The 27074-nt window shown below is 48.3% G+C and overlaps 1 protein-coding gene across 1 annotated transcript in view; it reads left to right on the forward strand.

Moving 5' to 3' along the window:
• The window catches only part of WNT5B (Wnt family member 5B), a 103461-nt gene extending 76845 nt beyond the window's left edge, over nt 1-26616 (forward strand). Inside the window, exons 2-5 of the mRNA XM_037514602.2 lie at nt 10311-10456; nt 11573-11820; nt 17607-17899; nt 23247-26616. Of these exons, the coding sequence (XP_037370499.1) occupies nt 10380-10456; nt 11573-11820; nt 17607-17899; nt 23247-23705 (1077 nt within the window). The 5' untranslated portion in view covers nt 10311-10379 and the 3' untranslated portion in view covers nt 23706-26616. The remainder of the gene's footprint in view (nt 1-10310; nt 10457-11572; nt 11821-17606; nt 17900-23246) is intronic.
• The last annotated feature ends 458 nt before the right edge of the window (nt 26617-27074 follow it).

The following is a 27074-nucleotide window of genomic DNA, read 5'->3' on the forward strand; positions in this document are numbered from 1 at the left end:
ATGCAATTTTCTGATAAAGTCTTGGTTACATCGTTGCATTAATCTTTGGTCACTACTTTAAAATATCTTTGGAAAGGGAGAGAAGCGTATGAAAAAATTCATGTAAGAGAAATAGTAGCTATAATAGGACTAAATAGTAATACCTGACCATACCCCCCCCCCAAAAAAAAAATAGTGAACTAAGAGGTAGTTTTGGCAGATCCTCAGAGAAGAGAAGAAACAAATGCTGAGGGGGCTCAGGGCTGATGATGGTGGCTGCTGTTTCAGGTCTAGTTAGTCCAGGCCTTGCACACCCATAAGACACCTGTGTGGTTTGCATTGAACCCCCTTCTACCCTGCAAGTCCCACCTGCCCTCAGATAGTTATCTGTGGAGCCATTTCAATGTTCATATAAGGTAGAAGTCTCTTTTTGAATATACAGACCTTTTTTTTTGTGAACCATTTTTTTTTTAAAGATTTATTTATTTATTTATACAAGCACTGGGTACAGTCAGAAGCGCGGGAGGGTGAGAGGATTCACCAGAGCCAGAGTGGGGAACAGAATAGGCAGACTGACGAAATACACTACTGAGGGGAGCAGCGGGCACAGCAGGAGAGGTCTGCATGCCATGTGAACATTTCTTTTATATAATTTTTACATTATTTTTCATTTTTGCACAATGTATGCATTTTCATCTTGGATATATTCCCCATACAATTCCCACCCCCCCTTATTTTGACCCTAATCCCTCTTCCTCTCTTTCCCCCCATAGTGTGTCTCTGGTTTATAGTTGCTTGTTGTTGAATAGACAGACTTTTTAAAAGGCAGAAAACCCAAAAAAGTTTGTACCTCATGAAGCTACCACTGAGAAATCATAAAGATCCTCTCAACAATGAGCAGGGCTTTTCCCACTTAATTTGTTCTAAAATGAACTCCCAGGTACCTATTATCCAGGTTGAGAAACAGAACATCACCCCCAACCAGAAACTTCCTTCTGTCCCTTGCTCATCGTTCCACCCTTGAGGAAACCACTCTCCTGACATTAAGAGTCATTTCCTTGCTCTTCCTGTGGCTTAACTACCTGTGTAGGGCTCCTTAATCAACATAGCTTTGCTGTAAATCTTCTTCTCAACGTTATGTTGGCTAGGGTCACACATGTTACAAGCTAACTTACACACATGTAATTATAGCTCATTCATGTTCATTGCTGCCAAATATTTTGTTGAATTAATACATCACAATTAACGGATCCATCCATTGCTGGTGGATTTTTTAAAAAATATTTTATTTTATATAATTCTTACATCATTTTTCATTTTTGCACAATGTATGCATTTTCATTTTGATTATATTCCCAAAACAATTGCACCCCCCTTATTTTGACCCTAATCCTCCCTTTCCCCCTCTGCCCCGTAGTGTGTCTCTGGTTTATAGTTGCATGTTGATTTTGATTTTTACTTTGTATTAATTAGTCTTTTTCCTGGTCCCTTATTTAGGTTTTCTAAATTCCTGCTATGAGTGAGACCATCTGATATTTTTCTTTTTCTTTCTGACTTATTTCGCTGAGCATGATCCGTTCTGGCTCCATCCTTGTTGCTGCAAACTGCATGTGTTTATCTTTTTTGAATGCTAAGTAATATTCCATGGTGTATATGTGCCACATCTTCTTGATCCAGTCATCTACTTTTGGGCATTTGGGTTGTTTCAATAGCTTAGCTATTGTAAATAGTGCTGCTATAAACATAGGGGTGCAGGTGCCCTTTGGAATTACGGTTTCTGTGTCCTTTGGGTAAATACCTAGGAGTGGAATTGCTGGATCATATGGAAGCTCCATCTTTAGTAGGTCAAGAAATCTCCACACAGCTCTCCATAGTGGTTGGACCAGTTTGCACTCCCAGCTGGTGGATTTTTGCGTTGTTTCCAGTTTGGGGTTGTTCAAAGCACTGCTCTTCATGACCGCTATCTTGTACATGTGAGCAGATTTCTCTGGGACATCACTTTAAAAAAAAAATGTAGCAGCTTTATGGAGACATAATTCACACAGCACACAAGCCACCCGTTTAAAGTGTATGACTCAGTGATTTTTAATATATTCCTACAGTTGTGTAACCATCACCAACCATTGCCAGTAACAATTACAAGTGAATCAGTATTTTATTAATGACAAGAGACTACATACATGAGAACCATCTGAGTAGAAGGAGGTGGACATATTGATTCATTCTAGAGGCAGTGTTTAGTTAGCAAATGTTCTGTCGTCCCCAGAAGTCTTTTTTTTTTTTTTTAGAGGCATATTTTTATTTATTTATTTATTTGTTTGTTTGTTTGTTTGTTTTGTTTATACATGCACTGGGTACAGTCAGAAGCGCGGGGGGAGGTGAGAGAATTCACCAGAGCCAGAGTGGGGAGCAGAGCAGGCAGAAGGACCGAAGTACACTGCTGAGGGGAGCAGGGGGCGGCAGGAGAGGTCTGCGCGCCATGTGGGACCCTCCTCCGGTGGCTGGGGAGCAGCCGGGGATCGAACCAGCGCCGCAGAGGCTGCGGGCAGCTTCACAACCCAGCGCTCAACTGCTGTGCCACTGGGGAGGCCCCCCAGAAGTCTTTAGTGTCCACATAAGGCACCACTGGCTTAAGGCAATAACACGTGGAAATTAGACACTATAACCCATATGTGTCACTTGAACGACTTAGTGCTTGAATTCATTATGTGTTAGTATGGATGTCTCTCTGACAGTGGTTCTTAAATTTTCATGAGCACCAGAATCACCTGGAGGGCTTGTTAAAACAGATTGCCAGGCACCACCCTCTGAGTTTCACATTCAGTAGGTCTGGGTGAAGCTTGAGAATTTGTATATCTAATCAGTTCCCAAGTGATACGGATAGTGTTAGTCTGGAGACCATATTTTTGAGAAACCTGGTGGCTGGCTGTTAGTTTGGAAATTAGAAAAACTGAGTGTGGAAGGAATTCATTTGATCCTTTCATAGATAAGATGGGACATAGACACAATTTGTTGGAAGGAAAAGAGGGCGGACTCTCGTAGTAACTTGGAGCATGGCAGTAGGAATGGAGAATAGGAATATTTTAAAATATTATGGAGATGCCGTTAAGAAGAGACCTTGACAAGTGATTTGACATGAGGGTAAAGAAGACAAGGGCTCTTAAAAAAAATGCCAAACTTTCTTGGGTCCAGGGAAAGAACCGGAGAATTTTGTGGAGAGCATAGTCAAGCAGTAGCTTAACTTTTATATACAGTACATCTTGGTTCTCTTGGATGATTTACTCAGTGATCATTTCATGATCCTCTAAGCCTTTGAACCCATTTCTGCAGTGGTGGCCCCCAGAAGCTAGAATCATATGATGATGGGCGTATTCCTGGGCAGTTGATATTGAATGCTCAAGGGGAATCGAAAACCAGATTTCAGAGGAACTACATAAATTTAATGAACAATAATGATCCTGAGGACATTGGAAATCATTGAAACCCCACTTTAATGCAATCTCTCTCCTATCTTCCAAAAGCTCTTTGAAATATTCTCTTTCACCAAACCACATCTCTATGTGCAATCCTTTTTTTGCTCTTTTCCTCCCATGTAAAGCCTATACATTCTTCAAGACCTTTCCAAACCCACAGCCTGACTGTGATGCCCACTAGGACTTCTCAGGGATGTCCTATGTCCTGCCTTTTAGACTAGGCTCTTGATGTTTCCCCACCTGGCCCATAGTACTTCTAGGGGTCATGTCTTTCTTAAGACATTTTCATGTTATCTTGTAATAAGCATCACAGGACTTCACTCTTTGGACCAGAATGGACACATGTTCTTGAGGAAAAGATATAAAGACAGAACTGGGACCTGGAGTTTCCATCAGTAGCTCACAGTAGGTTCTCAAATAAGGGGATATGTTAGTAGCAACAGCTTTATCACTGGTCAAAGGCCTGGGTCTTCTGGAAGCCAAAAGGAGTCCTTTGTCTCCATGAGAAGCTGGTCTTGGTGATCTCCCTCCTATTTCCTTGAGAGCCACAATGGGCCCCTTTTTTCAGTCAACAAACTTTATTGAGCACTTACTAGATACCCTTGGGCACAACCCACACCACAGGGGACAGATGGTGAACAAGATCACTTATGGGGCTTATGAGGAAAGAAACAAAAACACTAGCGGATCAGCATGCCAAATTATACCATGCTCTATGAAATGCTGTGATAAAAACATGCAAGAGGTTGGGAATTAGAACAATGGAGATGGGCCTTCCTTGGGTGGGATGGTCATGGAAGGTTTTTGAAGGCCGAAGAGTGTCCTTCACAGAAGTGCCAAGTGAAAACCAAAAGATTAAAAAGTTGGCAAGAGTCAGATTTTGAAAGGCCTTATATAATAGATGCATGTGATGTATTTACCTGTGTTTGTTTGGGGAACAAGTAGAAAGATCTGGATTTGGGGGCCTTCCTGGTGGCCTAGGGGTTAAGTCTCAGTGCTGTCACCACCATGACCTGAGTTTTATCCCTGGCTGGGGAGCTAACACACATATTATGCAGCAGACCTCTCCTGTCTTCCCCGCTGCTCCCCTCAGCAGTGTATTTCAGTAAATCTGCCTGTTCTGCCCCCCAGGCTGTCTCTGGTGAATCCGTTCACTCCCTGCACCTCTGTCCTATAACCCAGTTTTTCTACTAAATAAATAAATATTTAGAAAAAAGAAAGATCTGAATCTATGCCAGGGTTTCAATTGCTGTATAGAATGTTACTGAACCTCTTTACATCTTAGTGTCTCTATTTCAAAGTGACAATAGTAATGGCATATACCACGTAGAATTTTAGTGACGATTAAATGAGGAAAATGGACATAGAACACTTAACTCAGTGCATGTAGTAGGTGATCAATAAATGCTCATGAATGTCAGCTGTTATCACTGGTTATCAACCAAAAGCCATTTCTGTTGCCTAGTAAAGCTATACTGGCTCTATGGGGGTGGGACAAACAGCAGAGAGGTTAGTTTGTGTCTTTGGGCATATAGTTCCCCTCCTACACTGCTGGTGGGAATGCAAATTGGTCCAGCCCTTATAGAAAGCAGGATGGAGGTGTCTCAAAAACATTGAAAATGGATCCGCCATTCAACCCAGTAATTCTACTCCTAGGCATCTATCCCCAAAATTCAAAAACATTAACTTGAAAGAAAATTTGCACTCCCGTGTTTATGCAGTGCTATTTACTCAAGCCTATAACTCAAGCTATGGAAACAACCTAAGTGCCCCCAAAACAGATGAGTGGAGCAAGATGATGGAATATTACTCAGCAATCAAAAAAGATAATTTCATGCTATTTGCAGCAACATAGATGGAGCTGGAAGGAATAATCCTAAGTCAAATAAGGAGAAAGATAAATATTGAATGATGTCATTGATATGTGGAATATAAAGTAACTAAACTAAGAGTCATATAGAGACAAGCTTTAAAACTAACCCTAGAAGGCTGACTATAGACCTGAAGCACCAAGGAGGGGGTGGAGCTAAGGGAGGGTAAGAATAAAGAGGGAAAAGAAGCACAATGGACTGTGATGGTAAACTGTGGGTGATCTGGTGGTGGGTACTCTACAGTGATAATGCCTAATGGGGGTGTCCTAATATTACTCCATTAAAAATAAATAATAAAATAAAATAAAAGTACAGTTGGGTTTTTTTTAAAGATTTATTTATTTATTTATACAAGCACTGGGTACAGTCAGAAGCGCGGGAGGGGTAGAGAATTCACCAGAGCCAGAGCGGGGAGCAGAGCAGGCAGAAGGACCGAAGCACACTGCTGAGGGGAGCAGCGGGTGGCAGGAGAGGCCTGTGTGCCATGTGGGACCCACCTCCCGTGGCCGGGAAGCAGCCGGGGATCGAACCGGCGCTGCAGAGGCTGCGGGCAGCTTTGCAACCCAGCGCTCAACCGCTGCGCCACTGGGGAGGCCCTAAAAGTACAGTTTTAAGGCACCACATGTGGAAGAGAGTGGTGTAGACTAGATAGATACCTGTAAGCATAAGTGCTAAGGAACCCTAGGTAAATTGAAAGGTTTTCACGGGACTGGATTCATCGAGAACTGTTTTATGGAGGAAGCACATTTTGAATATGGACTTGAAAATAGTTTAATGTTTCAATTCCTGGAGAGCAGAAAGTATCCCTGGGAAGCGTATCAGCATGAAGTCTTGGGTGGAAGTAGGACCGGAACTTCTAGGATTTGGAAGAAAATAGAAGAGACCCCAGACTGGGAATTCAGGGAAAGAAGGAGCGAGGAAACAAGGTCCACAGAGAAGCACAGAATGGCCAGAGAGCTGGGAACCCCCAGATGCTTTTGAATAAAGGAAAATTCTGTACAATTAGTATTGTAGGAAAGGTAGAATCCTGTGGGCCAGACCAGCGACGTGTTCCGTGATCAGGTGTGCGGAGGGCGGGCACTTACTTGAAAGAGGGAAAGAAATAGAAATGAATAAATTGGATGCACACTCTTGCCAAGGGCTTTGAGGTCCACAGAGTCTTTCTTGCAGTGGCCAAGGGGTGAGAAGGCACCAGGCTACAGCTGCCCACTCCTGCCCCCCACCTGCCCTGCCATGGGAATCATGAAAGAACAGACAGACACCCAGACAGCCTGCAGCCCGGAGTTCACCAAGGGAAGCCTCACCTTTCCTAAGATGCCCAAGATGGGAATGTAGAAAAAATTGCAGATGTGTTTTAAAATTGCACATTCAACAGTTCCTCATTGAGTCTCGGAGTAAGAATTAGCCGCTGGCAACTCCCTCCGAGACTCTTGGTTACTTCTGGGTCGTTTTCTAGGTGTGAGAGTGCCTGTCTGGGGACGGAGGGCAGGTGTGGGATTTGACACCATTTCATAGACTGCTTAGCTGTGGGGGAGGCCAGTCCTGAGCACCCAGTGGTGGGTTTTGTGAACAGCGAATGACCTTTTCAAGCCCTTGTCGGCTCTCTGGGTTGGAGTTTCATCAGGTACTGCTCTGAGGTGTGTGCGGGAAGGCGTGGAGATGCCCCTGTAAGGACAGAGCTGCTGGGTCAGCCTAGGGGATGGCTGTGTGAGGCCCCCGAGGGAGTGAAAGTGGGGGACTAAGTCCAAAAAATAGGAAGAGGACCTGGACATCCTGTTTTCATATGTGCACCCCTTTATTTGCAACAAGGCAGGACGATGCAGTCTCAGGAAAGCTCATGACTGCCCCCGAGGGGTCCGTCCACACCACGGCCGAGAGAGGTGGGCTGGGCATGGGCTGGGCATGGACTGGGCAGGTATTTCAGTGCGTGGCTGTTCTCAGGCACCCTGAATAATGCAAACCCTTATCCCTCTTGATTCTTGTCCCCACTTGATTTTTCTTCATACTCTTCACTGGACCTGACACATTATGCATTACTTGTTCACTGCCGTGCCTCTAGCACATTCCAGGCCCCCAGTACATATTTCATTGATGAATTTACTGAATGAGTGAATAACTGAATGAAGAAGTAGGGCAGTGGGCATGTCTGACCAGCTCATTCAAGCCTTCTGGAAGGGTCCTGTTGGGGGAATTTAGCAAATTCCTCTTCCCCCCTCCTGGACTCCCAGTCACTACTGAAGAAGAGAGACCCAGGCTTCCTCCTTACTTCACTGTGTTTGAAATGACACACACTTCTCTTAGGAAGGGGAACTCTAGTCACCTGAGGAAATCTGTAACTATGACAAAGGCAGCAGACAGAATTCTCTCTCCCTGCCTTTTGGGTGTTTATTGCATCTTTCTACACAACCCCTGGGGTCTAGTCCTGCTGTAAAACTCACTCGTGACCCACAGATAGGACTTGCTAGGTGTTCGTGTGTCCTGTGCATGAAGATCAAGCCATGAGTCCCCACAAGGCTTCCTTCTGCCCCCAATGGGGTGAGGCTCCCCTCCCTGTGTGCCCCAAGCAGTCCCTACAGCTCCCCTTTCATCTCCAGCCCTGCGGAGGGAAGCTGGGACAACAGACAGAGGGCAGCCCTGCTTCAGTCCTCTGACCTCTGCCTGCCAGGAGTTAGCATCCCCAAGGGGTGGGGGGTGCATTCAGTTTCAGGTGCCCCACATCTGGAAGGCCTGGAGAGAAGCCACCACAGACCAAAGCCTTTTTTTTTTTTTTTTTTAAATAAATTTCTTAATGAGCTGAAAGTTTGATGAAAGGTCAGGGCAGTGGGAATGAGTCCAGTGTGTGGTCTCGGGGTCTGTTCAGGCGGGGAGGGGAGGGGAGCAGCTGGTGAGAAGTTAGGCCTTAGTGGGCCTGTCAGCCTGTCACTGGGGAGTCAAAGCCACAGTGACCCTTAGCAGGCCCCAGTGCCTGTCCTTGGCTTAGCAATAGTGGCCCTGGGGTGGCCTCAGTTGAACCTAGGACTTGCAGGGCCAGAAAGATTTCACAGGAGCCTGATGTTTGGTGTGACTCAAGTGAGAGCCGCTGGTGAGAGGGGGTAGCCGAGGGGATCAGTGTCGCCGGTTGGGAGAAGGAACCAGCTATCTGGCAGTGGAAATGTGCGAGGATGTATGTCTGGAGGTCTGGGTGGGAGCAGGGAGCTTGCTGGAGGTAGGGTGGTGGTGGGGCCGGCAGGCGGGTGGCTGGGGGGCCAGTGGGGGAGGGACAGGGACCATGGGGAAGAGGGGCAGCTCTGAGTCTTCAGCCCCCATGAAGGACGGGTAGGTGGAGTTGAGGATGTTTGGACAAGGAAACTCTTTGAAGCTTTTCTCTCGTCCTCCCCACTCTGGACCTGGTCCCCTCCCCTCCATAAAGCCATTAGCTCCTGGTGCCAGCCCTATCTCTGCTCCATCTCTCTCGGTTCCAGTCGGTGCATTCACAGACCTCCTGCCCTAGGGGATGGGGAGGATTTATGGGGGATAGAGGGGGAGGAGGCATCCTTTGGAGGAGGAGAGTCTGTAGGAAAGCAGGGTGTGGGGAGCTGTTAGTTGGCTGGGGCAAGAGGCCGGATCATTTCCGAGCTGGCTCTGCATGACAAAGGGAAAGAAGCAAGTTTCTTGCTTTGATCTGCCCCCTGCCGGCCCCACACACCTGCCTGTTGGTGCCCCCCGCCCAGCTGAGACCTCTAGAAGAAAAACCAAAAGGGGGTGGGGAACAAGCTGTGGACCAGCGTCCCAGGTTCCAGCTCAGGCCACCTTCCTCTCTTGGTGGCCCCAGGACCAAAATATCTCCTAGGCTGATGACCCAAAGCACCTGCCGCCCCCTCCCGGAGAGCCTGGAGCCCCAGATCTGTGGGAGCAGCGCGGTGAGCCGGGGAGGGGGCAGCCCGGAGCCGGCGTGCGAGTGTGTGTTTGTGTGTGCGCGTTGGAGGTGTTAAGGGGTCCTGTGAAGATTCTTTGGAGATGTGGGATCACGCCCTGGCTGGAAGCTGAGGGAGAAGTGAGGTGGGGCGCGTGGGAGGGGGCGTGTTTTATAGACTCTGGAGGCTCCAGAAGCACAGATTTTCTGTGATTTCCAAGTCCCAAGAAGGGTGTTCTTTGGGGATGTGCACGTACGCGTCAGTTAGAAAAGCGGGTAGGAAGCTCTCAGGCTGCAGGGGAGGGGCGCTGCTTCTGGAAGATGCACCCCCAGCACACTGGGCATTTGCTGCAAGGAATGCAGCCCCCAGGCGCTGCTGGTGCCCCGGGCATCTTTGCTGGGAAAGTGCTCCTGGAAGCCCCTCCAGGGCCACTGAGCTGAGTGAGGGGAGGGGGCCACTGGGAGGCACCGCCTTGCCCCCCAGAGCTTCAGAGCTGGGCAGTTTCTTTCTGGCGCTTTCTCAGAGAAGTTGCCTTGAGAAAGTGAAAAGCCCCTGCTTTCCCGCTCTAATTCTTTTCCCTGCTGTAATTCCTGGTTAAGAAGGATAAACAGGACTAGGGGTTGGGAAAACGTGTTTAGGGCGCAAAGGGCACAGGCACCCATTCAGAGGGACTCTCATACTCGGTTTTGGGCCAATCCAACTCACCGATTGCCTTCTAGCCCCACAAGGGAGAGCCTGACGGTCAGAGAGCTACCTCTCTGTCTGGGGAAAGAGTTAAGGGAGGAATGGATTAGGTTGGATGTTCTGGAAGAAGGGCCGGTGTGCTTGCAACAACCAAAGCATCTTCCTGGATGCTGCATCCAGCACACCCTGAGTTTGGTTCTCACTGATTCGGGTCAGAGACATAAAAGCCGTCCTATGGGGAGCAGTCCTAGGAGGTGGAGATTGGAAAGAGGCTGAATCTCTTTGAGGGGAACTTGACTTAGGTCTACCCCAGGGCTCATCCTTGTGCTTCCCCCACCCCGCCTAGCTGGTCCTCCCTTATCTTGCTTATCTGTTGCATCTCCACGTTGATTCTCCCTTCTCTCCTCCAGGGAGTCCTGTTTTGGAAGCCGCCAGTCCCAGGGGTCTCCCCAGGGCACTGGGGAGGGCCACGGTCCACCATGCCCAGCCTGCTGCTGTTCACTGCTGCGCTCCTTTCCAGCTGGGCCCAGCTGCCGGCCGAAGCCAGCTCCTGGTGGTGAGTGAGAGGGCTGAGCCCACCTAAGCCTGCGCCTCCGGTGGTGACGGAAGTGTGGAGAGGTCACCGCGTGTCTTCACCATCCCTTTACTCACAGGAATCCTGCGGGCTTTTTATCCCAAGAAAACTAGGTCAGCTCCTTTTCTCTCTCAAGCGCCTGGAGGTGAAGATTCCCAAGAATAAAGGAGCAGTTCATCTGGCTTTTTCTCACATCCTGTCCATGTCCTTTTCCCTGGGACCTTCCTCCATCCCCATGGGTTGTTAGAAGTAACTCTTTTGTTGCTACTGGATCAATAAGAATATTGATATATTTTTTTTTGGCTGGTGGAGGCAAGGACAGTAGAGTTGCTATTTAAGTCTGCAGGCCAGATGAGGGGCATGTGTGTCCACGTGTGGCTTTCTTTTTGAGTTCCTAAGACCATTGTCATTGCCAAGTCAACATGGGAGTGGCAGACCCTTGCCACCTCTTTGGCCTGGGCTGTGCTCACATTTTTTGCTCAGGCGGGAAATCCATGGCCTTCTCACCTAATTTAACATTTTATTATGTTTGGTACCTGATGAGCAAAAGGTCTGCTCTGAACTGAGTGCAGATGACTGGTCCGGGGGTGAGCTATGGAAATGAAAGCATAGAATGTATTGCCATGCATGTAAAGTGGAGTCTATTTAAAGACATCAGGGCAGTTCTATTTAAAGGAATGTCTTGCTTCCCATCGCATATCCTGCGCTTGGGCTACCATGCACTAATCATTCCTACTCCTTGAACAAGTCATGCGCTTTCCTGTTGAGGGTTGGCTCGCCTGCCCCTGCCTCAAATGAAGAGCCTGCACCTCTCTGCCGCCCGGCTCTCTCCCTGTCTGATCACCATGTACCAAGAAACTCAATCTGACCTAAGCATATAATATCTCACGTTATCTGTGTTCCTGCCTCAGTTTCCCCACAATGCGTCATCTGGAGGCAGGTACCCTGTTTTTTCTAATTTTCCTTTTTGAGAGCTTAGTCCAGCCCCTTGTACACAGAAAGCACTCAGCAAATGTGGCGAATGAATGATTTACTGCTGCACACAGGCCCACCATGCTCACGCCTTGGTCTTTCCCCCTTTCTGCATCTCTGCTGTAGGTCGTTAGCTATGAACCCGGTGCAGAGACCTGAGATGTTTATCATCGGTGCCCAGCCTGTGTGCAGTCAGCTCCCCGGGCTCTCCCCCGGTCAGAGAAAGCTGTGCCAGCTGTACCAGGAGCACATGGCCTACATAGGGGAGGGAGCCAAGACGGGCATCAAGGAGTGTCAGTACCAGTTCCGGCAGAGAAGGTGGAACTGCAGCACTGTGGACAACACGTCTGTCTTTGGGAGAGTCATGCAGATAGGTAAGTGGTCACCGAGGCGCGGCTTGGCTAAAGGCACCCGAGTTACTGACCCTCTCGGCACTGGCACGAGAGAGCCTGCATGCGGGTCTAAAGCGGGTTGTCTGGAGGTTTGGAAGCAGGTGCAAGGAGAGAAAGAAGCGCTCTGAGGAAGCAGAGCCTCAGATCACACCTCCGAGGGCTCAGTGAGCCTTCTGTGTCCACTTCACCCAGGTGGGCAGCCTGTCTGGGACTCCCTCTGGGAGGGCTCAGAATGTCCGAGGTGAGTTAGGGCTGACCAAGAAGCCCTCCATGGCCTCGGGATTTAAGTCCCAGCGCAAGGGCCCCTTTGAGAGTCACGGATGGAGAACCCAAAACTTGCCACCTGAGTGTCTGTAGCAGTTTTGCCTCTTCCACTTGGACGCTGAGAGAGATGGGGACCTTGGGCCAAATTGGTGATAGCTGTCATTAACCCGACCCAGATCCAGTCCTGGCCTTTTCATTTGAAAGGGGAATTGTGTGAAAGTGGGGGAAGGGGACAGACCCAGAAGAAAGATGAGAGGGCTACCTCTTCCTGGATCCCCTCTTCCACTCCTGGTCTAGGATTCTTTGGCTACCCTGTTGCTTAGATGGAGGTGTGATCTGGGGTCTAATTGTTTTAGGTCCTTTTGAAATGCAATCCTCCCCTCCCTGGCAAGAAATTGAGAAATCCGGCCCTATTCTACTGGCTCTTATCCCCAGGGCCATAAAAGGAAGGTGTCAGAGCACTGTGTTCTCCTGGCTCACATTCTCCCAGAAAGGCTTCCCCTCAAAAGGCAGCATTCTGGAGTTACCTGAGGCTGGAGTTTTCCCAAAGACTGGTATTAGCAGGCAAGAGAGTTGGGGGGTTCGGGGCCTGGGTTACCATGAAAAGCCTGTCCCTTTCCTGGCCCACATGGCCATTTCGTTCCAGACCTACCCCCCCATGACCCCCCCCCCATCAGAGACAGCAGGACCAGGGGGAAGTGCAGACCTTGCTGCTGTCTTGCTTCCTTCCACGCGGGGACCATAAAAGGGCTGCTTGGTCACTCCAGTGACAGTCCCGCTGGGCAGCGTTCCCAAAAGTATGGACATGGGGGTTAAGTGGGAGTTGTTCATGCTTTGTTCATTTTGTTTGTTCTATTCAAATGCCCTTAGTACTTGTCCTTCTTCCGGGTAGCAGTTTCGGTCGACGACACTCTCTGCCCTGGGGTTTGGATGAGAAAACTAGGATGGCCAGGCAGAGAAGCAGCCCCTCATCACACTAAGGAAATGAGTAGTTCTTTGGACCCTCATGTCTGCCTGACACTGGATAGAGCCTTTTCACGGGTTATTTTGCTTGAGTGAAGGCCAAAAAGGGAGGGCTGCTTTAAGGAAAAAAGGGGTTGCCAGGAACAGAAGCCCCCCCAGGTATAGTCTTTCTGTACCCTGATCTGTTACACATGGAACCTTTCTGTTTGCTTCATTTCCACATCCTTTTTGTAGCTTCCCTGCTTGCTTATATTACCTGGGGCGCTGTCCTCCGCTCCTGCCCCATCCACACTAGCTCTCGCTGTCATCTTCCAAGATTCCTTTCTTCTTGCAACTGCTGCAGAAGTGCCCGCCAGAGGGCAGCAGAGCAGCTTGGAGGGAGCCCCTGGCATTTCTCCCAGGCTCCGCCCTGAGGAGCCTGGGGACACCTCCCTGGTAGTTGGGCTACTGTGGAGAGCGAAGGCTTGATGTGGTCCTGCCACCTCCTTGCAGGAAATGATGCCCGGTCTCTCTGGTAGTGCCACGGCTGCTGGTTTATTTGCCTTTATCCTTGACATGGTTCGAATTTCTACTCTGACTTGTTTTACTTACACACAAGCCCTCTGCATTTCCTGTCCCGAGTTATCTCTCTCTTGCTTGAGAGTGGCATTAGTGGCCTATACTAGCAGGCTTACCAGAGCCCCCCAAATGCTCTTGTGAAGGCAGAGATACCTACATTTAGTGCCCAGTGATGCCCCCCTCCAGAGGCAGGCAGACTGCAAGACTCAGCTCTTTCACTGGAAGACTGATCCTGAGCCACCGTGATAGGCACATGCCGCCTGCTGCAGGTGCTCAACTGCAGATTCATTATTTTAAAAGGCAGTTCTGAGAGTGGTGATTCAGTTCCAAAAAGCATGCTTGCTAAAGATGCAAGAAGAAATCAGACATATGTAACTTGGAAAAGAGAAAACATAAAAGGCATGTTAGCTGTTTTCAAATACTGAAGGGCTGTCAAATGGAGAAGGGATTAGACAGCGTAGCTCCAGCAGGCGGGAGCTATAGGGAGGCATATTTCAGCTTAATCTAAGCTGAATTGTGTGATTAGTGTCATCGGAGAAGATAGAGTGGGTTGCCTTGAAAGCCTAGCCCTCTGCTCCAAGGAATGTTGTGGAAGGGACCCTCCCAGCGCTGGCATGTGTGTTCCGGCTGCAGCTTCAGAGGCGCTCCCTGTGCCCGATGCCAGGTCGGGGCTTGAGGCGCCATAGTTCTCAGCCAGGAGTCTCTCAAAGTGGGTCCTGGCCCCCTCCTAAGAGCCTCTTGGCCATCTTACCCTGGCAGCTCACGCTCCCCTAGACCAGATATCTCCCTGGCTCTGGTGGTAGTTCAGCACTGAGCAGGCCATTCCTGGTTGTGGCTCCCTGATCATCTGGGTTTCTCCTGGGCCGCTCCTAATCTCCATTAGCAGCCAATCCCTGGTTAACTGAGAAAAACTGACTTGCCCTGCATGGTCTGGTTGCAAACTTGACAGTGTTGTGCCTAGATAATGAAGAAGTAGGGTGAGGTGGGGGATCACCTAGATCTATTAGTGATTGCAAACTGCTCCTCCCTCCACCTGCCTAGACACAGTTGTCTGCTTCTGACCATGGAGACGCAGAGGAGGAAGTGGAGACTAGAAGATTGTCTGGTTTCGTTGCTGAGATCAGGAGTGCATTTTAGTGTCCTCCTAAAACTACTCCCTCCCCTCCATACCTGAGTCCATATGAGAATTATGTTATTTTTTTAACAACTTTGTTAAAATATAATTCACATAGCATACAAGTCACCATTCTATTTATTTATTTGTTTGTTTTACTTTTTTTTAAAGATTTATTTATTTATGCATATAAGAACTGTGGTGTAGGCAGAGGTGTGGGGTGGGGGTGAGAGAATTCACCAGATATAGAGTGGGGAGCAGAACAGGGAGATCTACTGAAACACACTGCTGAAGGGAGCAGTGGGCGAGACAGGAGAGGTCTGCCGCACCATGTGGGTAGCTCCCTGGCCAGATATTGAACTCGTGCTATAGTGGCTGCTGATAGCTTCATAGTGCTGAGGCTTAACCCTTTGCGCCACCAGGGAAGCCCCATTTCACCATTTTAAAGTGTGCATTTCAGTCTGTAGTCACAAGATTGTACAACCATCACCACTCTCTAATTCCAGAATATTTGCCTAACTCTATAAACTACAAATCCATTAGCAGCCACTCTCCATCCAGTCCCCTCCTACCCAAACACTAGGCAACCACTAATCTTTCTGTTTCTTTTTTTTTTTTTTTAATTTTTTATTTATTTTTTAATAGAGGCATGTTTTTTATTTATTTGCATGCACGGGGTACAGTCAGAAGCGCGGTGAGAGAATTCACCAGAGCCAGAGCGGGGAGCAGAGCAGGCAGAAGGACCGAAGTACACTGCTGAGGGGAGCAGCGGGCGGCAGGAGAGGTCTGCGCGCCATGTGGGACCCTCCTCTGGTGGCCGGGGAGCAGCCGGGGATCGAACTGGCGCCGCAGGCTGCGGGCAGCCTCTCAGCGCTCAACCGCTGCGCCACTGGGGAGGCCCTGTTTCTTTTTTTTTTTTTAAGATTTTTTTATTTATGCATATAAGAGCTGGGGTACAGGCCAGAGGTGTGGGAGGCGAGAGGATTCACCAGAGACAGAATGGAGAACAGAATAGGCAGATTGACTGAAATATACTGCTGAGGGGAGCAGCGGGCAAGTCAGGAGAGGTCTGCTGCGCCATGTGGGTAGCTCCCTGGCCAGCTGGGGATTGAACTTGTGCTGCAGAGGCTGCGGACAGCTTCATGGGTTGTGTCTTAACCCCTTGCGCCACCAGGGAGGCCCTAATCTTTCTGTTTGCACAAATTTTCATATTATCAACATTTCAGACAAATGAGATCATATACTATGTGACCTTTGTATATGGTTCCATATAGATACAAAATGGACTTAGCATCATAATTTCAAGATTCATCCATGTTGTAGGTTACAGCGGTGCCTTATTAACTTTTTATGACTGAGTAGTACTCTTGTATGGCCAGCCCAATTCTGCTTACCCATTCATCTGCTGCTGGACATGGTGGGTTGTTTCTACATTTTGGCTATTATGAACAGTGCTTCAGTGAACATTCCTGTAAAAGTTGGTGTGTGGACCTATGTTTTCATTTATTTTGGATATATTCTTAGGAGAGGGATTGTTGAGTTGTATGGTAATGCTAATGCTATGAAGATTATCCTTCTGAGGAGCTGCCAGACAGTTTTCCAAAGCAGCTGCAGCATTTAATATTCCCACTAGCGATACATACGGGTCCCAGTTTTTCCATTTTCTCACCAACTTATTAGTAGCCATCCTTGTATCTATGAAGTGTATCTCATTGTGATTTGATCAGTCCCTGGTGACTGATCTTTTTCTTTTCTTTCTTTTTATTTTTAAAGAACAAGTTACACTTCTGAGCAATTGATCTATTTAACCTTTATTTTATTATTTTTTTAAGATTTATTTATTTTTATACAAGAACTGGGGTATAGGCCAGAGGCGTGGGAGGGTGAGAGTATTCACCAGAGACAGAGTGGGGAACAGAACAGGCAGACTGACGAAATACACTGCTGAGGGGAGCAGCGGGCCAGACAGGAGAGGTCTGCCTCGCCATGTGGGTTTCTCCCTGGCTGGCTGGGAATCGTACCCGCTGCAGAGGCTGCAGATAGCTTCACAGCATGCGCTCAAGCCACTGTGCCACCGGGGTGGCCCGATCTTTTTCTTATAAACATATTTATTAAAGTAGAACATACACAAGAATTTATAAATGGTTCGCTACAGCCATAAAGAGGAACACAGCTCGGATTTTTCATTGGGAATGATCAGCTTATTCAGAGAGACCTTGTTGAAAGTCCCATGCATGTGGTCCCCAGTGTTCTCGAGTTAGGAGGCGGTGTGGACCCAGAGGAAGGCAGAGTAAGACAGCTTGGGTAATTTTGGACATGGTAAGTCTAGTTCACTTTCTACTCCAGGTCTCTGCCTGATGTCAGCCACTCCTGGTCTCTCTAGATAATGGCAACAATAAAAAAGATAGACGTGTGGCTCTTAGGTGGTGAGAAAGTGCATCTGTGAGGGAGAAATTTTGCTAGGCTAGAATCCCACTATTGGCTGATTTCTGACTCCGTCTCATTCTGTTAGTCCCACATGATCCATAACTTCTTTACTGCCCTGTCTCCCCTCCACTTAGATCTACCTCCTAGGAATCTACTGGTCATGTTAACTTCTCTGGAATGGATGAGAGTGTAAGCCAGGGCTGGAGGGATGCATTCTGTTCTGTGTGTTCATAGGGCAGAGGAGGCAAAATCTTAGCTATTCTCGAGAGAAGTTTCTTACCATCAGAGCCATGGGAAGTGACAGGTGCTCCCTTCTGATACTTTCCCATCCCCAACCCAGGAATATTACAGTCAGGGTGATGGTGTCTGAGGAGGCAGAGAGCAGACAAGGGCCTTCACGAGCGGGCTGGCCTTGCTACCACCTCCTTGCCTTCTCTTACAGGGAGCCGCGAGACGGCCTTCACGTACGCGGTAAGCGCAGCCGGGGTGGTGAATGCCATCAGCCGGGCCTGCCGCGAGGGTGAGCTCTCCACGTGTGGCTGCAGCCGGACAGCACGGCCCAAGGACCTTCCCCGGGACTGGCTGTGGGGTGGCTGCGGGGACAACGTGGAGTACGGCTACCGCTTTGCTAAGGAGTTCGTGGACGCTCGGGAGCGGGAGAAGAACTTTGCCAAGGGATCAGAGGAACAGGGCCGAGTGCTCATGAATCTGCAGAACAACGAGGCAGGTCGAAGGGTAAGCTGCATCTCACCTTGCAACACCCCCCCCACACACACACACACTCCTTGGCCCAACTGGGCTGTTCCCACTCTGAGCTACGGGAGCCACGGGGGACTCGTGGCCTGGCCATCAAGAAAGAGGATTGGCATGACCATCCAGATTATTTTATTTTTAAATTGTTTCATCCTTTTTTATGAACTTGGCTTCTATGAACAGTGCATTTCATAAAGAAGGAAGAAAGTAGGTAGGAGTCAATCTTTTTTCTTTTTTTAAAGATTTATTTATTTATGCATACAAGAGCTGGGGTACAGGCCAGAGGTGTATGGGGGGGTGGTGGTGAGAGGATTCACCAGAGACAGAGTAGGGAACAAAACAGGTGGATCCACTGAAATACACTGCTGAGGGGAGCAGCGGTTGAGACAGGAGAGGTCTGCTGAGCCATGTGGGTAGCTCCCTGGCTGGGGATCGAACTTGTGCTGCAGTGGCTGCGCACAGCTTCGTAGGTTGTGTCTTAACTCCTTGTGCCACCAGGGAAGCCCCAGGAGTCAACCTTTTAAAATTGAGCCACGTTTGGATGAAATCCTTGTTTAGTTATTTATTTATTACTTTTCCCTGAAGGCAGTCTCTCGCTCTCTTTTTTATACTGAGATATAATTGACATTCAGTGTTATCTAAGTTTGCAGGAAAGATGTGTTGGTTTGTTAGACATATATGTTGGAATACGATCACTACAATAATGTTAACTAGCAGCTAGCACCTTTAATCAAGAGTCTTACCTACAACGGCTGACCCAGACGCCCACATTAATGAACAAATCCCTTTCAAAATCTCCATCTCCCAATGGACAGAGAACGTTGTCCTATTTTTCACCTTCTTTATTTCTCCACAGAACATTTGTCCCTATAGGACCAAGGTAGCCTTACAGTCAGAATCCCAGACATAAGCAGTGGTGCTCTTGTCTTGACTGCCTCTCCTTTGTAGTTGGACACATGAGCTGATTGGACACTCAAGCCATTAGACCTAGTCTAGAGATTAGAATTGTTCAAGGCTCAGGGAAAAGCAGAGCTGAGTGTTAAAAATTGCAATCAGACATTTTTGGAAACCCATGCCAAAAGCATACTTAGGTGATAATGGCAGACATGCTTCTCAGCTAGGAGTTGTTTTTTTTTTTTTAAAGATTTATTTATTTATACAATAACTGGGGTACAGGAGGGTGAGAGAATTCACCAGAGACAGAGTGGAGAGCAGAACAGGCAGATGGACCGAAGACACTGCTGAGGGGAGCAGCAAGCGAGGCAGGAGAGGTCTGCCGCACCATGTGGGTACTCCCTGGCCGGCCAGGAATCAAACCCGTGCTACAGAGGCTGCGGACAGCTTCACAGCATGGCGCTCAACCCGCTGCACCACCAGGGAGGCCCTCAGCTAGGAGTTTTGAACATAAATGGAAGTGTAAGATGGGACTGTCTTCTGAGCCTTGAACTCAGTAGACTGAAATGGAGGGTTGGAGGTGAGCTTGGTTCATGGAATGTGCCTGGGCAGCTGGGCAATGGCTCGAGGGCTCCTTTCTGGTGGCTGAACGAGGACTTTACCTGTGAGCTCATCTTCAGGCCTCCTCTCTCCTTGGCCCTGTGAAGGCCTGCTGATGCCTCAGGAAGCCAGGCTCAGTTGGAAGCTCTGCCTTTTCTGGTTCTGCTGGTTTGTGTATTGGGTGCGCCCAGGTTGCTCTGTAGAGAGGTCTGAAGTCTGAGCGCTGGGTGGTGGGACACTCTCCTGGCAAAAAGTCAGGGGACCATAGCAATCAGGAAGCATCACAAACTTCCTCTTGAAGAGTGTTGCCCCGGAGCCAGCTGACTCAGGGACCAGGCAAGGTATTGTTGCCTGAGACCAGAGATGAACCAATTAAAACAGGAGAACAACAGCTTCTTAGGAAATAAATTTAGAAATGTAATGTTGCTACAGAGTTGGAAATGTCTTTTGTGTCTGTGTAAAGGTAGCATCACCAATGTGCTATGTATGTTTGCGCTAACTTGTACGACACAAAATCCAATGGGAACTGGCTGTTTGCCCAGTACCTCCCTTATAGAGCCCATCCAGATGTGGGTGTGGAGGCGGTAGTTACTCTGCAGCGGTGCTAGTTCTGGTCATTGCTTTGATCTGTGGTTATTGAGGTAAAACCAGGGCAGAGATCAGAAATGTCATAGGTGACTTCCATGCTGAGGGCACCTGTGAGCTGCCTCAGTCCACTACAGCTTCTTGTCTGTTTGACAGCTCATTTGCCAGCCTTTGGGTACTGTGTGAGAGATTAATAAGGAAAAAAAGTTAAGATCTTTATGTCTTGAATGCCAAGTTCTATCCATTTTGCAAGACCTCAGGTCAAGGACCACCTACTCTTTCAAAGTGTTTCTGTTTCCCCGTGGTTAGTGTCTCTGCGCTGACCCTCTATAGAGCATTTTATGCTTTTCTTGAGCTATTGCTTACTCTACTTCACCTTTCTGGCTGTGGCTTCCTAAGGACAGGTATTGCCATCTGATGCCTTTGCAACTACTCTCTTTGCTCTGCTTTACAGGGTGGGCTCCTGTGGCAAGGTGGCGGGAAGTCGCCATATTACCTCCTACCAAGAGGTCAAATTCATGGAAAGCATTTCCTGTCCCGCTCTGAGCGCGGGTGGGTGGGTGGGGGGGACATTGTGGCAGATGCTGAGGTGACTAGGCCTTCATCCTAATATGGCCCCGTTTCAGTCACAGTCTTGACCCCACTTCTGCTGGCTCCTCATTTTATTGCCCTTAATTGTTTGTTTGTTTGCACTGGCCCTTATCTCCCAGCGTCTTCCCTTCCATCTGCCTTGTTTCTCTTACACACCTTCCCTGGCTTTCTCTATGTCTCTCCCCCTGTCTTGGGATTCCCCCCAACCCCCTTCCTCCGGTCTCCACACCTCATCCCTGGCTCTTTATCTCTCCCTTTGCCTCTGTCTGCTCCAGGTTGGGAATTCTTGTCCCTCTCTATTTTTTATGCCCTCTTCGAGGAACAGACCTCGCCTATCAATCACCATCTAAGCCAAAGGTATTCCCCTCCTACTTCCTCACACCTACAAGAAGTTCCTTAGGGGTAGGATTGAAAATTCTCTGGATGAGCATTTTGCAACTAGGTTATCTTTTATTTTTTTTTAAACAGAATTTTAAGGATCTGACATCTTGACCACCGAGTAAATCTTAGACATACTTTGCCAGAAATTTCTCTTGGCCTCTAAGAGTCTCTCATCAGTCCATTTTAGATATTGGTGGCAAGAGTGATGGGTTGATACCGCCTTGTCACTCAAGGGCGTCTGAGCATTTTCCAGATAAAAGCTGGCTAATCCTGTGACATTCCTGTCAGTTACCACACTCAGCCACACCATTAGAGAGAAGTGGGAGAGAGACTTAAAAAGGGCTTTGCCAGAGGGAAAAATGTTGCATTAACAACAAAAATTTTTTTAACACTTTCTTGTATTTTCAGTTAGCATGAAGGGCCAACAATTGGGATCTTGCACCTTTCTACAAGAAGGTTGCGCGAGCGCGCGCACGCGCACACACACACACACACACACACACACACAGGATAATATATTAATCTATGTTATCAACAGTAGAATGTTTAAAATGCAAATATTGCCCTCTCTACGATGTCTTTCTTCTTGGCGGAAGGATGGGATGTATGTCTAAATAGTGAGGGTGAGTGACAGACTTTCTCTGGGATTTGTTCCACCAAAATTCTCATCCTTGCTCTGTGGAGTCTTGACCCCTCCTCCCCAGAATCTCCCTAAGTGTTTGCTCCCAGTGGAGATGCTTATCCGGTTCCCTTAGTCACTTAACGGCAGGGTACACAGTATTAGACCCTAATGCTTCCTGCAGCAGCCGCCAGATGCCTGACATCCCTCTGTAAACCAAGCACCATTTCCAAAGGAATGTTAGGCTGCAGCTCAGACCCTGGGGATTTGTGCCAGAAGGATAATTGCAGGCCCTTCTTTGAAGTGCCTGTTGGAATGGGGTGTGGGTTCCTTTGTGCCTTGTGCCTGGAGCTGCAGCCAAGTACTAGTGCCTTTAACCTTGGGGAGGAGTCTTCCTTCCTTTTCCACCCTAAGCCATGTTTAAGCCTCTAAGCCCCAAGATCGGAGTGCAGAAGCCCGAGCAGTCTGGCTCCCTTCTGGGTGGCCCTGAACCCGTTATTGGGCCTCTCTAGAGCTTCCATTTCTCCACCATAAACTGGTGGGAATCATTCCATACCAGAAAAACACCAGAAAGAGTTTTGACAATAGTAATATGAGCTGATGATGGTTAAACTATTTTTTTGCACCTGCAGTGGTCTCTGTATAGTGCTGAATAAAGACACAATCTGGGGACTCTTGAAAAGAAATCAGAGAGAAAACCCTTGAAAAATGAGTCCTGAATCTGTTGGTGACAAAATGTCCTGCAGCAGGCTTGCATTTTTATTCTGCCATCTGCACTTCTGGGCCTGCTGCCAGGGTTATCTGACACAATGCATCAGTATGCTTTCATTGAAAAACACTTGGTAAGCAGCTTTCTGGTCTACTCTTGCTTTTAAATTTTGACTTGGGATAACCCAAGTTCAAATCTACTCCACATAATTGTAGTTCAGTGACTTCCAGGGTGATTTGTTTTCAAATGAATCACCCCCACAGGTGGGCACACTGACCTGAGCTGTCACTGTGCAGGGCCTCACCTCTCTCTCTCCACACTCACAACCGCCCCAGGGGGTGTCTGGGGAGCACTGGGGTGGCAGAGCATGCTCTTGTTCACAAACGTGATGTGGTTTATGGTTAGGGTTCTGCTGATTCCATGGAGTTAATGATCAGAGGTTAACACAGAAAACAATTTCATTCTTAGAGGATTTGGCAGGGTGGAGGAGAGCTTTGGGCTCACCAAGGTCATGCCAGAAGCTTCTGGTACTCTTATAACAGGACTGGAGTCTTTTTTCTCATTGGTGTTGCATATGGTATAAAAATTGGACACCTTTTGTTGGTCTTTATTTGATTGAAGCTTTGGTCGAGATAGAAATACCCTTTTGTATTGTAAAAATGGCATATTGTTTGTAACACATTTCAAGCCATAAGAAATGGAGCAAGTAGAAAACGCCCCAAATGTTACCCTTGCAGCTGATCAGATGTGCATCTCCTCCCCAGTGTTTTTCCACTTGATGCTCCTTTTATCCGCTTTTGAGCGATTCTGGAAAGAATTGTGTATACATTTGGAAAACAATACTCCTGCCCCCCGAGAGTCCTGTTCAGTCCTTGACCTCTGGCTTGCCCCAGCCTTCTGCTGGACATCTCTCAGGGAGGCTGCTTATTTCTTCTCTCTCCTCCCCTCAGGCTGTGTATAAGATGGCAGACGTAGCCTGCAAGTGCCACGGCGTCTCGGGGTCCTGCAGCCTCAAGACCTGCTGGCTCCAGCTGGCCGAGTTCCGCAAGGTGGGGGACCAGCTCAAGGAGAAGTATGACAGCGCGGCCGCCATGCGCATCACCCGCAAGGGCCGGCTGGAGCTGGTCAACAGCCGCTTCAACCAACCCACCCCAGAGGACCTGGTCTACGTGGACCCCAGCCCCGACTACTGCCTGCGTAATGACACCACCGGCTCGCTGGGCACGCAGGGCCGCCTGTGCAACAAGACCTCGGAGGGCATGGACGGCTGCGAGCTCATGTGCTGTGGCCGCGGCTATGACCAGTTCAAGAGCGTGCAGGTGGAGCGCTGCCACTGCAAGTTCCACTGGTGCTGCTTCGTCAAGTGCAGGAAGTGCACGGAGATCGTCGACCAGTATGTCTGCAAATAGCCGGCGGGGCCTCTGCGCTCCCCGCAAAGTTTATATTATATAAATCTATATAAATCTATTTTATATTTGTATAAATAAATGGATGGATGCTAACTAATTAAAAGAAGAAAATGGAAAGGAAAAGCTTATTTAAGAGACGCTGGAGATCTTTGAGGAGTGCACGCTGCTGCTTCTCCACTCCCAGAGGGCAGGAGAAGGGGCTTTTCCCCTCCCTCTGGCGGGGACTCTCAGGGCATAGGGAATATTCACTGTCTACCCACCGTGGCCTTGAGGAGCGAGGTAGTGGGCAGATGGAGAAGATGAAGTCTGGAGTCTTCGGGGTAATGACACCCTTGGGATCCCAGCGGACAGGCCAAGAGGCCCCGTGCAGGTGGCAGCTTAAATCTTGCTGCTTCAGGGTCTTGCCAGAATATTGATGGGTTCAGGGAGAGGCTGGAGGTTTTCTTATGCCTTTGCTCATGTACATGCTGCAGGGTCTGCAGTGACAGGCGAGACTCCTTCCTCTGAATGGGCAGCCCTCCCATGTCATCACTGACTGGTGACTGCATGGGAAACCTGCATGGGAAACCTACCCCTCCCCCAGGCTCTGGGGCCTGGATGATTCTTCCTCCACAGCTCACTAGCTCCTGCCACAAGCTCCCTGCACCAAGAGGAAGGGGTCTGGGACAGACATGAACTGAATATTTGTGCCCGAGCTGCAGAGAGCCAGGTGCAAAGCTGGACTGAGGACATTGCACTGTGCTCCCACACAGGGAGAGCCAACTTGTGATGCTGCTGCTGTCACTTCCTCCATCAAAGGAGGCCTCACGAATGACAGGAAGCGTAGCTAGGTCAGGCCCGGCTGGCCTGGCACCGTCTCTTCATCTCTGCCCCAGATGTACAGTTTCTTGCTGACATTAAATACCCTTCACTGAAGTTTCTCTCCCTTTTTCCTTATTTGGACACATGGTTATCTTTCTTGAGTCTCCTTTTGTTTTTGACCTGGTCCTTAAAACCTTGCTACCTGGCGTACCTCTGCAAGAGAGTCAGGAAACTGAGACCTTTTTAGAGCTCAAGTTTGGTCATTAGAGGGAGGGACAGGAGAATATTAGAGAATTAAATATGGTAATGCACGAAGCACTCTCCCCAAGGGCTAACCAAGAGAATACACGATGGGTGGTGGCTACTGATATTACTGTTATGAACAAAAGAATTTGAAATTTTAAGTTTAAGCTTCGCATTTATCTTCCTCTTCTTCCTTCACATTGCAAGTTAGCCTGCCCTGTTAGCCCTGGTTTGCTCACCAGTTCCTTGGTAAAGCCTGACCCTGCTGTAGGATTCTTAACGACGCATCTCTAGTTTTTGACCCCAGGATGTAGAGCCAAAAAAGAGGGGATGGCAGAACTCAGAAATCCAAGAAGGCAGAAATACTGATCTCAGCTGCACAGGAGAGACCAGCTTTGAACAGACTAGCTTACAGGTGAGCCAGCAAGCAGGAACAGACACCAGTTTAATGCTAGAAGAGTTTCTTTCAGAGGGAACAGTGGGATTAAGGAATGGGGTTATGAGCAAGTGATACTGCAAAATAATCCAAAAGATTCTACCTGAGAGTATCCATGGCCGTTTAGACTACTGTGCCTTTAACACCACAGGAAGAACCTTCTTATTTAACATCACAGACTATTACAGCCTTCAGGTTATTTTGCCAGAAACTATCCCTCACACTGTTGTTCAGATTCCATGGGCCACTCATGGTCCATGGGCATTAAAGTGAGCTGGCCTAGGAAAGATCAAAACCACGTTCATTAGTTGGTATTTAACCAAATAAGCTGATCAGTCACACAAATCAGCCACAATAACCAGTGTTTTGGACACTGGCTGGCATGATTGCCCTGCCCAACATCACTATTCTGGAGGCCAAGAGTTAACTTATATCAGATGTTCAAAGTGTTTAAGAGCTGGAATCCAATTTGAATTCATCCTTAGGGACCTCAGGAAATTTGTTAAGAGTAACTTGTCCACAATCCCCACAGAAATGCTGTAGAAATGTGCTAGAGAATATGGGGACCAGCCTAAGAAAAATGAGCTTTGGTTTAGAATCCCAATGCAGGAAGAGAAGTGGCGGTCAGAATGCCAGTTCTGGGTTTCCATATCAGGACCTGCAAAACTTGACTGGGCTCCAAACCTTAAAATGCAAAATCAAAGGCCCCCAACACCAGAAATTTGTAGGCAGTTGGTCTGGGGTGGAGCTGGGACAACTGTCTGCACCTTTAACAAGGATGTGAGGAACTTACCATCACTAAGAGCTAGCCTAAGATCCACTGGGACTGGGGCAGCCAGGTCCTACTCCCAGCCCAGCACTCCCCACACCCCGTGCACGATCCCCTAGCACCATAGCATAATTGATTATGATTAATATTCAGTCTGATTGAAAGATCATGGCTTTGCAGGCAGTGCCTAGACCAAGCTAGCCACCCCAGGGAGTCTTTTTTTTTTTTAAGATTTATTTATTTATGCATACAAGAACTGGGGTGCAAGCCAGAGGTGCAGGATGGGGGAATGAGAGGATTCACTAGAGACAGAGGGGAACAGAAGGCAGACTGAAATATGCTCCTGAGGGGAGCATCAGGGGAGAGGACGAGAGGTCTGCTGTGCCTTGTGGGTAGCTCCCTGGCCCAGGATAGGACTCCTGCTGCAGATAGCTTCATAACCCCTTGCGCCACCAGGGAGGCCCACCTCAGGGAGTCTTTAAGATGCGAGGGAAAAGGATGTTCCCACACAAAGCAGAACTGAGTTTGTCCTGGGATGTTCTACCTCCCTCCTCTCTCTGCCTGAGGCCAGTAGGTGGAAGCTTACAGATCCATTGTGAGTACAATAAGGCTATATTTGCTTAGGTGTTTGCATGTGTTCACCTTGACTTCAAAATAAAATCAGGAGGAAGGTATGCCTGACTGCCTGCATTTCTTTTTTTTGTTTGTTTTTTTCTGTGTAGAACTGGGGTGTAGGCCAGAGGTGAGGGGGAGGTGGTGGTGAGAGGATTTACCCGAGACTGAGTGGGAAGCAGAACAGGCAGATTGACTCAAATAAACTGCTAGGGGGAGCAGCTGGCAAGACAGGAGAGGTCTGCTGCACCATATGTGGGTTAGCTCCCTGGTGGGGTAACTCAGGCCATAGTTGCTGATAGCACCGAGACTTAACCCCTAAGCCACCAGGGAGGCCTCTGCCTACATTTCTAAGTAGATAGGTGGCTGGGTAGGCAGTTCACAGGTCAGGTTAGGATTAGGACAGGCCTCCACTGATAAAGGCATCTGACAAATTCTCCCTTTGGAGAACTCCTTTAGATGTTTCCACCTTCTGTTCTTTGAGTGAGAAGCAAAACTTGCTGTTAGT

The sequence above is a fragment of the Talpa occidentalis genome, unplaced genomic scaffold (assembly GCF_014898055.3).
Source record: "Talpa occidentalis isolate TD23 unplaced genomic scaffold, MPIMG_talOcc4v2.1 talOcc4.16, whole genome shotgun sequence".
NCBI lineage: Eukaryota > Metazoa > Chordata > Mammalia > Eulipotyphla > Talpidae > Talpa > Talpa occidentalis.